The sequence below is a fragment of the Diplotaxodon limnothrissa genome, linkage group LG7 (assembly GCF_057381915.1).
Source record: "Diplotaxodon limnothrissa isolate DT_005_m linkage group LG7, D_limnothrissa_male_GT1.1, whole genome shotgun sequence".
In the NCBI taxonomy this organism is placed as follows: Eukaryota; Metazoa; Chordata; class Actinopteri; order Cichliformes; family Cichlidae; genus Diplotaxodon; species Diplotaxodon limnothrissa.
In genome coordinates, this window is record NC_140602.1 from 67,345,080 (window position 1) to 67,358,822 (window position 13,743).

The 13,743-nt window shown below is 42.6% G+C and overlaps 1 protein-coding gene across 5 annotated transcripts in view; it reads left to right on the top strand.

The window, feature by feature from the left end:
• LOC146629654 (Golgi apparatus protein 1-like) overlaps positions 1–13,501 on the top strand; it is a 37,527-nt gene extending 24,026 nt beyond the window's left edge. For 2 of the 5 annotated variants that reach the window (XM_085360163.1, XM_085360165.1), the window contains 15 exons: positions 621–845; positions 1,282–1,344; positions 2,300–2,413; positions 2,579–2,667; positions 4,504–4,621; positions 5,382–5,474; positions 5,889–6,026; positions 6,501–6,624; positions 6,771–6,913; positions 8,003–8,104; positions 8,735–8,842; positions 9,183–9,303; positions 9,593–9,699; positions 10,250–10,413; positions 11,042–11,530. In XM_085360163.1, coding sequence (XP_085216289.1) covers positions 621–845; positions 1,282–1,344; positions 2,300–2,413; positions 2,579–2,667; positions 4,504–4,621; positions 5,382–5,474; positions 5,889–6,026; positions 6,501–6,624; positions 6,771–6,913; positions 8,003–8,104; positions 8,735–8,842; positions 9,183–9,303; positions 9,593–9,699; positions 10,250–10,413; positions 11,042–11,105 — 1,773 coding nt within the window. In that variant the 3' untranslated portion in view covers positions 11,106–11,530. Of the gene's footprint in view, positions 1–620; positions 846–1,281; positions 1,345–2,299; positions 2,414–2,578; positions 2,668–4,503; positions 4,622–5,381; positions 5,475–5,888; positions 6,027–6,500; positions 6,625–6,770; positions 6,914–8,002; positions 8,105–8,734; positions 8,843–9,182; positions 9,304–9,592; positions 9,700–10,249; positions 11,531–12,035 lie in introns of those variants that run through there. The other 3 variants (XM_085360164.1, XM_085360166.1, XM_085360167.1) reach the window with 3 other exon arrangements.
• The last annotated feature ends 242 nt before the right edge of the window (positions 13,502–13,743 follow it).

Consider the following 13,743-nt stretch of genomic DNA (forward strand, 5'->3'; position numbering starts at 1 on the left):
GGAAGTTGTAAAACGCTGCAGTACCTGGAATGTCCACTTGAGGCTTGAGTGTAGAGTCGGTCCCCATAGACTAAACATGTTGTAAACATGTTTACAGCCTGCTGCAAAAAATGTTTTGGCCTATATGGGAAGTTTCACACACCTTGAGCAGGTGTCTGTGCTCCAGCGGTCATTAATATCAATGCATTTTAGTAACCTGGGAATGTGCAGCTGCATTACAAGTACAGACTGGAGAAATACAGTGTGACAAAATCATTAATAGCTTTTTAAAGAGCTCAAAAATCGCAAAGACCTGTATACAGTGCAACGCTGATAATGAAGACTTGATTAGTAGAAAGGCAATGCTGCTCTCCGCCATTGTCGTCTTTGTTAATGAGAAATAAATGGCGAAAAACAAGTGCCACAAAAGTATTAACGTTTAATGTCAATATCACACTCACATTTTATCTGTTAATACTGAATTAAACGTACAAATCTAAAGGCTTTTGAGGATTAAATGTGAAGGACAGACACACTGAAAATCTTGGGTGGAGTATCATTTTACAGTGTCCGTGATTAACAGCAGCCGATACTTTGGTGGGTAATTTGATGACGATGTCGTCATCGTCGTCCCCCTGCAGCTCTCCCGGGACTGCAAGGTGGAGGTGCAGAGGATTCTCCACCAGAGGGCGCTGGATGTGAAGCTGGACCCTGAGCTGCAGAGGCGCTGCATGACTGACCTGGGAAAGTGGTGCAGCGAGAAAACGGACGCCGGGCAGGAGCTGGAGTGCCTGCAGGACCACCTGGACGACCTGGTTGCTGACTGCAAGGAGGTGGTGGGAAACCTGACCGAGCTGGAGTCAGAGGTTAGCTTGTCTCCGCACACTGCAGTTTCTTTAAAGCGTGCAACGTGCAAAACATTAGGCACAAACATGAGACAACTGATGTTTCCAAGGTTCCTTTGAGGCATTAAAGGTATTAAAATCAAAGGAAGTAAGGGCTTGAAATGAGTTTTGCATAAATTTTCTGTATGTAGTTAAAGATGATTAAGGATGATTAAAAAAAAGACTTGGCCCTTTTTTATAGGTGTTTACAAACCAGTTTCCAGTTGTCTGAAAAGTTGTATTATTTGCACTGAATTACTGGCAGGCAGCAGGTGGGGCATCAACCTGATAATTAACTTCTCAGTATAGTACGCAGACATTTGGACTGAAATAGTGAGTTTGAGCCGTCCCACTCTGATAAAAGCAGGTAAACCTGAACTGGCTGAAGTCATTTTGAGTTTGTGATTTCCGTCTGCAGGATATTCAGATTGAGGCGCTGCTGATGAGAGCTTGTGATCCCATCATTCAGGCCCACTGCCATGTAAGTATGAACTGATGAGCACATCTTCCTTCAAACTTCAATTCTTTGGACATTTTCTGTGTTTTGGTTGAATATACTAAGTTTGGTTGAGACTCTACAACAGCCTCCAAGCAAACTGATGTTCCTGTGACTGAAGCTGCGACGCGTAACGTTTTTCCTTAGCAGGTCAGAGACGCCATATACTCAACAATGGAATTGAAGCATGATGCACAAAAAGCTGAAGGCCTGCCAAGGAGGATATTTTGCAGTCTAGTTAAATTAAAAAAAATTCATCTGTAACAGCAAAATCAAATTTTCTCTTGTGGACAGTCCCCATGCTCTTATTTTGAAAATTCTCTGCAAACCAGCAGTCCTTTCACAGCTCATGTTTTCCTTCCAGTAGGTTCATCTTTTCACAGTTGTGAGACAGTCATTTCCAAAGCTGCCCTCTTATTTATTGCCACAGTGTTGTCTGGTTTATTAATATATATGTGCTTCTCCTTTTGTGCCCCCCTGAAGTTACAACTTCTGAGGGGTTATTTGTTTGTTTTTAGGATGTTGGGGGCTGGACTGAAATGGTCCCTGACCTGGGTTTTCCCATGTGTGGTCTAAGTTCTTGACCACAAAACAAAATTTCAAAGTTTCTGTGTTTGGTCAAAGCTGGCGCCACACGAAGAGCTCGCTGTACTTTGCTAAAATGCTCATGAACAAGTTCTCGTCACACTGAGAGGTTATTTTTGATCAGATGAATAAGACGGTGACTTTTATTTTTTAACTCACTTGAACCATCTTGCATCTATGCAGTGTGCAGGAAATTATTAAGGCACTTTAGAGGAGAAGCACATTTTTCACAGCTCTTTCAAAGCATCTTCTGCTAAATACAGCATGTTGATTACTTTTGTCAGTTTCAACATATTTCAGAGGAAGTTGTCGATGAGTTCAGTCTTCCTTCTCCTTTTCTCTGTGCGCCTGGCAGGAGGTGGCTGATAACCAGATCGACTCTGGTGATCTGATGGAGTGTTTGGTTCAGAACAAACACCAGAAGGAGATGAATGAGAAGTGTGCCGTGGGAGTGACACACTTCCAGCTGGTGAGCAGACTGATGGAAATGTGTTGGTGCAGGAGTAGAAGAAGAATGAGCTCCTAATGTTTTGTTATGCAAAATCTTATCAGTTTAGAAAGGCTGTAATATTCCTGCAGCTTCTTGAAATCATTAATAACCAACTGCTCTGACTGCCCTTCCGCCTGTCCACAGATTCAGGTTAAAGATTTCCGTTTTTCCTACAAGTTCAAGACAGCCTGCAAGGAAGACGTCCTCAAACTGTGTCCCAACATCAAGAAGAAGTAAGACAAATACAGACTTGAGCAAAATCAGCCATAGAAGATATCACAAATACAAAAAGCACCAGTATGTCCAACAGTTGATTGGATATGTGACCATACAATCTGAATCTACTGTCTGATTGGGTTGTTTTTCTAAACATACCCTCAGTTTTTAGGTGTTCGTGTTAGTGGTGTCCAGTCAGATACAGTCCTGTTAGACCTGCTGAGGTTTCCAGCTCTCTGTGTTTCAGAGTGTGACTGATGGCTGAATTATACTGTGAGCTGCCAGCAGCCTTTTTCCATCCAGCAGTCCAAACACTGAGGACAGTTTCACATGTAGGATATTTTTTAAAGGAAATTATCTGGACTCACAAGCCTTAGAACTCCGCACTGCTCTGTGATCACTTCTAAGTTGTTGTTTCTGGGTTTGAGAATGTAAATGTTGTAGAAACCTAAGATTGTAACACTGCAGTTGGTGGAAATGTATATTTATGCATTGATGTTGACCACTCAAAGCTCCTTGAACTGCATGCTACATTCACACAGATCTTTATTCTATGCATTGGAGAAATTTATCTGCATTGCATAATTAGCTATGGTGATACTCGTGTCCATTGGATGTCTGTGAAAATCATAACTCCCAAGTTATGATGATGGAAAAAGAGCTTTTCAGGTTTGCAAGCATGAACCTGTGGATGGATCTTTACTGGTTTCCTGTAGTTTAAGTCTGCAGATCACTGAGGGTCTCTCAAGCAGTCCGCTGCTTACTGGGCCTTCTCACCTCTGTCACCTGGCAGGCATGCTGCAGGCCAGCAGGGGTCTGCAGTTAATATTGAAAGATGGGTTTTAGACAGGCTAATCTGAACCTAGTGCTGGATTTGCAGACCACTTCAGGGTCTGTTGCATAGTTTTTCTTTCTACATACAATACAGGTTGAAAAGTGGGCTTCAACAGGAAGTTCACCGAGGGGGAAAATTACAGCACTAGATTGCAGCGAACTGAATTCTGTCATCTTACTCCTCCTGACTGAAGTATGTAGTCTAGCTATGGTGGCTGCTGTAGGACAAATAGCTTTGGCTGCCATCCATCTGTAGTGAGTGTCGGCTGCCAGTTTGCTGTTTACATCAACTGGTGTCTATTCACTCTGGAGGAGGCTGTAGAACGAGTGTGTGTAAGATCGGTCGATGAGTAAGAGAAGCTCTCTTCTGACCGATAACAGCGACACTGAGGTGAACTGTTGAGCTTACTCCTCTGTGGGTAAGCTCAGCCGGTGTTAGTGAAGTTGTGGAGTGGATCTAACATTGTTGGATGTGGACACTTGTAATTAGACATGAATGTTTTTTATTTTGCTTTTTTTTTTTTAAATAAACTCAGAAAATGACTGACTGCACCTTTTAAAGATGAAAGAAGCACTAAGAGAAGTACAGGCAGCAGCTGCAGTGGAAAACTAATTATTTAAACCTCTGTTTCACTTTGAAGCTGCTGAAGCCCACTTTGGTTGTTCTAAATATGTTGACACTGCCCCCTGGTGACAGTGCATAGCTACAACATGTAGCTGTAGCTTGGTGTGTAAGCTTTGGGTCAGATGAATTCACACCCATGCTGGCCACTAAACTCCACTCTGTCCATCTCCAGCTGTGGTTTTCCCCAAAAATGTATTTGGTGTAATTTGCTTAATCGAGCTTCACTGTTACTCAGCAGTTTATCCTAAGACAGATCTTTCTACTTCATTTTTTTCTTTAATTAAAACTTTGAATTGGACACTTTCTGCTTTTCCTGCTTTACTTTTTTCTCATCTGCTGATCATACTGAATCTGACTGGTCGGGTGAACCTCTGTGACTTCCTGTCGTTGTCAGGGTGGATGTCGTGATCTGCCTCAGCACCACGGTGAGAAACGACACCCTGCAGGACGCCAAGGAGCAGCGAGTGTCTGTCAAGTGTCGTAAACAGCTGCGGGTGGAGGAGGTGGAGATGGTATGTTCTCTGACTCTCTGTCGGGCAGTGTAACGTCCTCAGGTTTGCTGTTGGTTAGCGAGAAACCGCCCAGAAACGTATGAAACAGCCCAACATGCTGTTAAAAGAAAATGATTTTAGAACCTTTATTTTTAGGCTAAGTATGTTTGGTTTTCTGTGAGTTTATAAAAGAGATTTAACCCGTGTTTGTAAAAACAGTTAAAATATATTTCTTTATCAGGACGCATGTGCAGATGGTTCTAGTTCACAGCAACAGCAGCTGCAGTTTTATAACACCTTTTTGTGCAGTTCACAGCACATCACACATGACTGACAAACCCAATAAGACACAAGAAAATGAACAAAAATGGATTAGAAGCAGTTAAAAAGAAATCAAATATAAAGTAATGCTTGGAAAAAGTGTTACGAAAAGAAAACGCTAATATATAATGATAGAAAACATGCAGCACAAAGACTTAAGAAGTCAAAATATTAAGATGGAATAACACTTGGATACCCTGATGTCAGTAGGTGCGTATTGAAATGTAAATAGAGTAAACTGAGATGAGCGGATCTAGTTTATGTTCCTTTCACTTTTCCAAACCTGGAGTAAAAAGTAGCAGCAAACGGCATCGTCTAAGGTTCCTCCTGGGAGCATCTGGTGTTTTTTATCTTTTCTGGTGTGCTTTGTTGAAGCGAGCAGAGATCCTTCGTGTCTTTAAAGTTTTTATTTTGTGTCTGTTTCCTTTAAATTCTCCAAATCTGCCTCAAACGTCTGCAGTCAGAGGACATCCGTCTGGAACCGGAGCTGTACGACTCCTGCAAGACCGACATCAACAGGCTGTGTCAGAACGTGGCCTTTGGGAATGCACAGGTCAACACACACACACACACACACACACACACACACACTAGTTAATGAGTATGAAGGATCCTCCTGAGTTGAACCCAGAACGTTATTTTTGCCGTTCGCATCTCTTCTGATATAATTAAAAACAACCTGTAAACACTCTGTGGACCATGTTAGAACCAAACTTTAGCCGCCACCGCCACAGTGCAGACAAAAGTGTTTCCTTAACACTGAACGAATGAAGTGTTAAGAAAGAGCCGGCAGCTTTAAAACCTAAAACAATTTTACTGCCAGTAGATTTTACCTGTAACTTTGTTGATAAATCGGTAAAATACAAAGTACGAATGTAAGGAGTTGAAGAAAATTTTTAAACAGTCTGAACTGTACAAAAAAGAATTTATTTATTCATTTATGTCTTTATTGGCTTCATCTCTGCAGGTTATCGAGTGTCTGAAGGAGAACAAGCGTAAGCTGAGTTCGCAATGCCACCAGAAGGTCTTCAAGCTGCAGGAGGTGGAGATGGTTGATTCTGAACTTGACTATCAGCTGATGAGAGTCTGCAAGAACATGATCAGAGTAAGCAAGAGAAGAAAAACAAGATCAGTTTCCTTCACTCTGAATTGTGGACATGAATCTTAGGATCAGGATTATTTCTTAGCGAGTAATTCAGACCATGTAGCAGCGTGTTAATGGCTAACCTTATGTTGTGGATGGATCATCTCAGACCTTCTCTTGGCTGAAGTCTTTTCATCATCACAATCTTGTTTCTGGGTTATGATGGTGTTTGTCTCTGCCCATTGGGAACGCTTATCCTCCATCTTCTCTGTGCTGTTTTGTAATTTGACGAAAAATAAAACAGTTTTTCATCAAATGACCAGAAACATCACAGACTCGTTATATTATCCTCTGGTGTCGGTGGCCCCACGGAGGATTTCTTTTGATTAAATATGGGCCTGGGGGGGTGGGCGTTTCTTTAATTGTGGGTCCACGAGGGTTTGATGTTTGTTATTGTGATTGAGCCGAATGTAACGGGCTGTTTGATGTGTTCAGCGCTTCTGTACAGAGTCAGAGGGGAAGAACGTTCTTCAGTGTTTGAAGCAGAACAAGAACAGCGAGATGATGGATCCCAAATGCAAGCAGATGATAACCAAGCGGCAGATCACCCAGAACACAGGTACGCACACACACACACACACACGAAATGGAAAGATTAATTAGAATAAAGCAGCTCAAGTCTAAATAAGCCGAGGTGAGAGAACAGATGAAGTGTTGCTTGTTAGCATGAGATCAGATTTTCATCTCTTATGCGTTTGTTTCCAGACTACAGGCTGAACCCGGTGCTGAGGAAGGCCTGCAAAGCCGACATCCCGAAGTTCTGTGACTCCATCCTAAAAAAGGCCAAGGATGAAACCGAGCTGGAGGGTCAGGTCATCTCCTGCCTCAAACTTAAATACGCTGACCAGGTGAGAGCCACGGCTGACTTTACCAAACCACAGTGTTAGATTAGTTTCACACCTCACATCCAGGTTTTACTGGCTCTAGGGACGCTGCTTCACTGAGCAAAAACATTCAAACTGATTTTATTTCAACAAATATGGACCTGTAATTTATTTGTTTCATCTGTTAGGTGTTGATCATACACTTACAGCTAAGAATAGTTGGGTCGGGGGTTATTCTGCTCATTTCCAGATCTGTACTTTTATTCTTTGTCTCCAGTGAAGTAGCTTTAGTGCAGCTCCTCAGTTCATCCTCTGACTGAGACTAGCTGTTTAAGTCCCTCCCCCTTACATTGTCTTTATCTTGGACAGCATCCGCCTCTCCAAGGTGGTGTCGGAGAGGCGGATGCTGTCCAAGATAAAGACAATGTTGGATAACACCTCCCACCCACTCCATGACATGTTGGTCAGTCACAGGAGCTCGTTCAGTGAGAGACTGAGATTACCGAAAAGCACCACTGAACGACACAGGAAATCATTCCTGCCTGTGGCCATCTCCCTGTACAACGCATCCACTTAACACACTGTTTGCTGCTACAACTACACATGTTTCTTTTCCAAATATTTATTTATAAGTGACTTATGTATGTATGTATATATATGTATATATTGTACTATTCTTAGTTAGCGTATTGTCTGTCTTGTCTTAATGTTGGTTTAAAATGGAGCACTGTAACAAAAAATAATTTCCCCCAGGGATCAATAAAGTATTCTGATTCTGATTCTGAAATCAGCTTTCTTCTTATTGGTTGCCCATTGTAAACAGAAGGTTTGAACAACCTCTATACCTGTGACATTATTTCTGATATGTCCTCATTGTCTGGGATCATTAGGATCCCAGAGAAGACAAAAGACTCTGAGCTTTTGGCTGCTGAATAATTATTTGAAACTTCAGAAATGTTTAATTTGAGCAACCCCGGATCTGCAAGAGAGTGTTGCTCTCTATCCACACAACTTTTAATCAATCACAATAAGATGAGAAGCGTTGGTGAGTCCGCCTGTAGATGGTGAAGGAGTTATTTGTGGAATAAAAGTTTATTTTTGTGTGTGTGGCAGCGTTTGTCTCCTGACTGCGAGGATCAGATCCGGGTCATCCTGCAGGAGTCGGCGTTGGACTACAGACTGGACCCTCAGCTGCAGATCCAGTGTGCAGAAGAGGTTTGCTGCTCTCCACTTTCACTGTGACACACACAGTTTATTCTTCCCATCACTCCATCCTAACTCAGGTGTTCATTTTGTGCCCGAGCACATGCGTCATAATTATTCTTATTGGGTAAATATTAAGGAATAAAAACGGCTGACATTCACTGTGATGTAGTCATGTCTCCAGCAGGAGGTGCCAGCTGCTTGGTAATAAATTACTGCACAGATATCAGCTGTACTTTTACGTTCTACTTGCTTCTGGGTTCTTTTGGATCATTTAGAGGGGGGAAACATGGATATGACCTTCCTGTGCACCTTTACATTTGAAGGCATGCATGCAAAAAGCAGCTAAATATGTTCATGAAAACAACACAAGTGCTAAAATTAAACAAAGAGTAAAAATATGAATGTCTTTCATGCACACGTGTTGCTCCTACGCTTCGTTCTGTCAGAAGATGTCGAACAAAAGATGACTGGATCGTGACTGAGGCAACAGATTTAAGAGAGAAATATCATCAGAGTTTAAAAATATGGATTATTGAAGCGCTGCTGAGAAGCCAGAATGTGACTCACAGTGAGCAGGCAGGAGCTCAGAGGGGCTCTGACAGCATTAATGGCTTTTTATTGATTATTGTGTGTTTGCAGATCTCCAGTCTGTGTACAGAGGAGGCAGCAGCTCAGGAGCAGACAGGACAGGTGGAGGAATGTCTGAAAATCAACCTGCTGAAGCTCAAGAAGGAAGGATGTAAGAAGGTAAAACGAGCTCACCGCTGCCTTCACTGACCACTCAGACAAACAGACCATCATTTGGATTTCAGTTTCAGCTGTAGACGCAAAGTAACCGTTTCTTTTATTGTTTCATTTTCATTTACAAACTCTTATTCTTATGATAGAAATCAAGCGTACCTCTTTGAGTTACAGTGATGTAACTGTGGCTATTTTCTGGCATCAATGTTTAAATGAATCTTTTATAAAGAAAAGGAGGAATCGCACTACAGAATCAACTCATGATCCTTTCTTTCTAGAAGCTTTTCTAACAACACATTTATGCTCCTCCTCTCCCGCTCCCTCCTCTCCCACGCTGACCCCGCAGGAGGTGTTGAACATGCTGAAGGAGAGTAAGGCGGACATCTATGTCGACCCTGTCCTTCACACGGCCTGCGCTCTGGACATCAAACACCACTGTGCTGCCATCCCACCCGGCAAAGGACGCCGTGAGTCAAACTCACTCAGAAGTCATGTGACTCAGACACGAAAAACAAACGTCCCACTTTTTATTTCAACGACTGGCTGCTATTCAGCGGCCGTCAGAACAAAAGAAGGGCAAACTTTAATTTTGCTGACTCCTGCAATGCAATGTTATTTATTTTTAATCAGGTAGAGAAAAGGTAGCAGAAACAAACTGCTTCTTCTGCATAATACACAGAAACTACAATCCATCCATCCAAATTCTGTTTGTCTTTCAGTTTATTTATATCTAATGGAAGTTTTGTGTCCCATCAGAAATGTCGTGCCTGATGGAAGCGCTGCAGGACAAACGTATCCGTCTGCAGCCCGAGTGCAAGAAGAGACTTCAGGATCGCATTGATATGTGGAGCTACGCTGCCAAGGTACACGCACCGAGCAGGGAAACACCTGTGACACACGTGCGCACATTTGAGGAGGGTGGAGGTCTGCAGGTGCTATCAATCAAGTTCAGCATAACAAGGACCGAGTTACATGATTTGGCTTCACTTAATCTATCGCAGGATCTTCCAAGAGTGGGAGTGCTATTTTCCAGAGCTCTGACTGGTGGTGATTTTGTATGTCTTGCTCTCTTATCGTCACATTACCTGCTCCAGAGTAAGTTAGGCCTGCAGCATAGGTTGCTATGTTAGTGGTCATTAAAACCAGCTTTAAACCTGCTTTAAACCTGAAAACACAAGATTAAACCTGAAGTTGTCGCCTTTGACCTTTTTGAGTCAGTTTTAAGAGACTTTTATTTTGAAATTGATTACTTTAATTCAACATGCTTTTACCTCATAATTGGGCGATTGAACACATTTTTATTTTTTATTGAAATATTTTTGAATAAGTAATTTGCACAAAAGTTTAAAGGTGCTTTTATTTTTCCTCTGAAATGACGCAGGCTTTTAATTCTTTCTCTCTGCCGTCCACCAGGTGGCGCCTGCTGAGGGACTTGGGGACTTGGCCATGCAGGTGATGACATCGCCGTCCAAGAACTACATCCTGACCGTGATCTGTGCCGGTGTGGCGCTGCTCTTCATGATGGGGCTGTTCTGCGGCAGGTTCACCAAGCGAGTCACTCAGGAGCTCAAGGACAGGTAGACTCCGCCCCCCCCTCTGGGGTCAGGACATATTTAACGACCGCAACTGAAAAAGACCTCCTCGCCATTTCACCCCTGATGCTCCTGAAAGTCCGCCGCATCGTCTTTACTTTCCTCCTGCAAGCTTTTTCACCCTCTCTCACAGCTGGGGCCATCTACATGGGAATGACATTACCCACAATCCTAGCTGTCAGAGATTTTCACACATTCTTATCTGATATATCTGGAGGGTTTTTTTTGTTTGTTTTTTAACTCTTTCTCTTTTTGCTGTTGGTTTAAGGGGCAAGGATAGGGAGGGGAATTGGTAAGAATGTGGGGTCGGAGGTCAACGGTTATAAGTCAAGGTGAAAAAATGAAATGCGTAGGTGTAAATGTGTAGAATGCAGGGTGGGCAAATGCTCATGTGTAATAGAGCAGTTTAATGACTCCAGTATTTTATTGATAAGAGTGTGTGTTGCTGTGAAGGTATGTGTGTGTGAGCGCGAGTGTGTGTTGCTGTGAGGGTGTGTGTGAGATCCAAACTGTCTTTATGCCGCCAGATTGTTTTCTCCTTCTGCTTGAACAGGTTTTTGGAGTTTATTACACTTTTTTCCCCCCTTCTTTTTTTTGTGCTGATTCATATTAGATTTTATCGCCAAGGGACTGCCAAGTGGGCGGTGCCAGCCAGCCCTCGACCGAGCCACAGATAAAGAGGCGAGGGTGGGGCCACAGAGTTGCACCTCACACACTTTGGCCAACTCGCTACAACCGGAATCGCTTGTGGTTATTTTACTTGGGTTTTTTTGTTTGTTTTCTCCAGATGGAGAAACCTCATCAATCCGGTGTCTTATTTTCCCACAGCACAGCCTGTGTCATAAATGCACCGTGTGTGTCCACCTGCTGCTCCCATCATTGCCATCTCGGGTGGGATTTTTTTTTTTTTAAAACATCACTCTGCTCAGACTGGGATGGAAACCAGACGTTTTGATTGCCGCCCATCGCCGCGCAGAGTGGCTGTCGGTTTTGTGCTGGTTGGCACGAAAAAGCTGAGAAGCAATGCAGGAAAAAAATAAAGACAAAAAAGAAACAATTCTAGATTACTATAGAGATGTGAACATTTTTGTGTAAAAATGATACTGGAATCATTGCATTCTTTTTTTTTTTTTTTTTTTAAATATCTATAAATATATATATATTGTTTTGTCATAGCCTTATTTATTTGTTTACTTTTTTTTTTTTTTTTCATCTATTATTTGAATGTTCTCTGGTTGCCTTTTCTCCAGCGAGACTCCCTTCTTCCTGCAGGGGGGGTGGGAGGAGGGAGAGGAGAGGCAGGGCGGGGGGAGGCAGCAAAGGTGTGAACACCTCCAGGTGTCGAACTCCTTGAGGAACTAGTGGATTTTCACGTGGGACAGTGCGGATTTTGAAATGCTGCATGCCTCCAGCTCCGTGTTTTTATTCTTGGGCTTGACCAGAGTCACTTTGCATGATTCCTGGTTCCAAATAATCTTTATTTGCTTCCTACTGGTTGACTGTTCCTCCTAAGAAAGAGGTCTGAGCAGCAGATGGGGGTAAGGCTTGTGTGCCTGAGATGACCGGATTAAGGATATCTTCTCTTTTTTCTCTCTCTCATCATACAGATCCAGGATGTAGAGCAGCCTGAAGCCTGAGCTTTCCAGTTATTGTACATACACTGGCCTCGTTATTAGAAACATTGTAATTTTTTTTTTTTTTTTTTAATTTTAACATGAACATCCATCAGTTCAACAGAAGTTGTGTAGGTTCACCTGAGGCAGTGTCGAGCAGCAGAATGCAGTTCTGCCATTGTCAACTTGATGCCGACTCCAGCATGAGTCAGTGTTCAAGGTTACCGCAGAAATAAAAATGTTTAAAGCTTGTCACAAAAATCATTTTGATCTCTGTAGATGGTTTCTCCTTCATAGCTGCACTCTGGGTAAATTCATTCGTAGCTCACCTGGTCCAACTTTGTGAAGACTTAAAGTTGGGTGAGGGTGCTTTGAGGGTGTGCCGACACTGGCAACTAATTGGAATCACTGAGCTCTGGAACGTGTTTCGGGTGTCTTCTCCTTTGATGATGATGATGATGATGATGATGATAATGAATATGACTTTGACGTGCAGGTAATTCTTCTAACAAACCATCCAACAGGTCTCTGCTTTAGTAATCGTGGCATTGTCTTTATTTTTTCGCTTGTTACTTGCCACTAATGACTCTGTTACTGTAAAGTTGTCTCAACAGCATTTAACAAAGCATGAGATATTGCCAGGTGCATACCAGTTTTTACCACGAGATGGGGCAACAAGGCAAGAGATTAAGAGCATGTTCTTAGTCTCTTAAGGGAAGGCAGAAATATTTCAGTACACCCCCTGGAAGAATTCTGCCCCCTGGTGGTGAAAGTGTTACAAATGTTACCTTTAACACTAACTGGCAGGTTATGCACACTCACACAGTTTACAACTCTCCCCTCTCGTCCAGATACGGTCACTCTGGCTCTGTAAAAGCATATACACAGACATATATAGTCTGTGGTTCTGTAGAGGAGGACGGATTGCTCGGAGGGCGTGTTTGCGACGCTCAGCCTGCAGGTCGATGCCCGAGGAGGCGTTCAGTCTCATATAAACACGTGTGAGCAAACACTAAATCGAGGGCCTCTCCTCTCCCTGCGTGAGCTGATCACATGTACATGTGTATGATACTGAGTGACGATAACTTACTGTAAACTACATGTACCGTTCCCCTTCTAACTGTTGAAGCTTGGCGTGGTGAGCGCTGCCCTCTCTGCTTGTAAATGAGACGTTCTGCTTCATTGAAATGCCTTTTTTCCATCAGATTTTGTTTGTTTTTAAATCGAAGTGTGCCTAACCGCCGTCCCGCTGTACAGGACATCCCAGACGACCTGTTGCACCCAACAGAGGGTGACGTGTGGCGTATTTGACCGATCTTTTTGTAAAACTCTCTTGTTTGTTTGTTTGAATCCATTGAGCTCCTGATTGGTTTGGGGTTTTTTTTGTCCACTTTTTTTCTTTTGTTGTTGTTGTACAGATGAAAAATTGGACAGTTTGTTAATGATAATAATAAAGTCTGCAAGGTTTCTACTCCACTGTTTCTTTATTTCAAATCCGGCTCAACCAGAATTTACGCTGTGAAATGTAATATCTGTACATGTGGTAATACTTGAGCCCTGCACTAAATGTAGTGCTTTTTTTTTTTTTGTGCATCTATATAAACTTTGAGGAAATGTTTGATTCCAAGTGGGACAGATGTTTGTTTCTACAGTGAGGTATTTGTGTGACATCTGGATGTAAATGAATAGGAGCCAGAGCGGG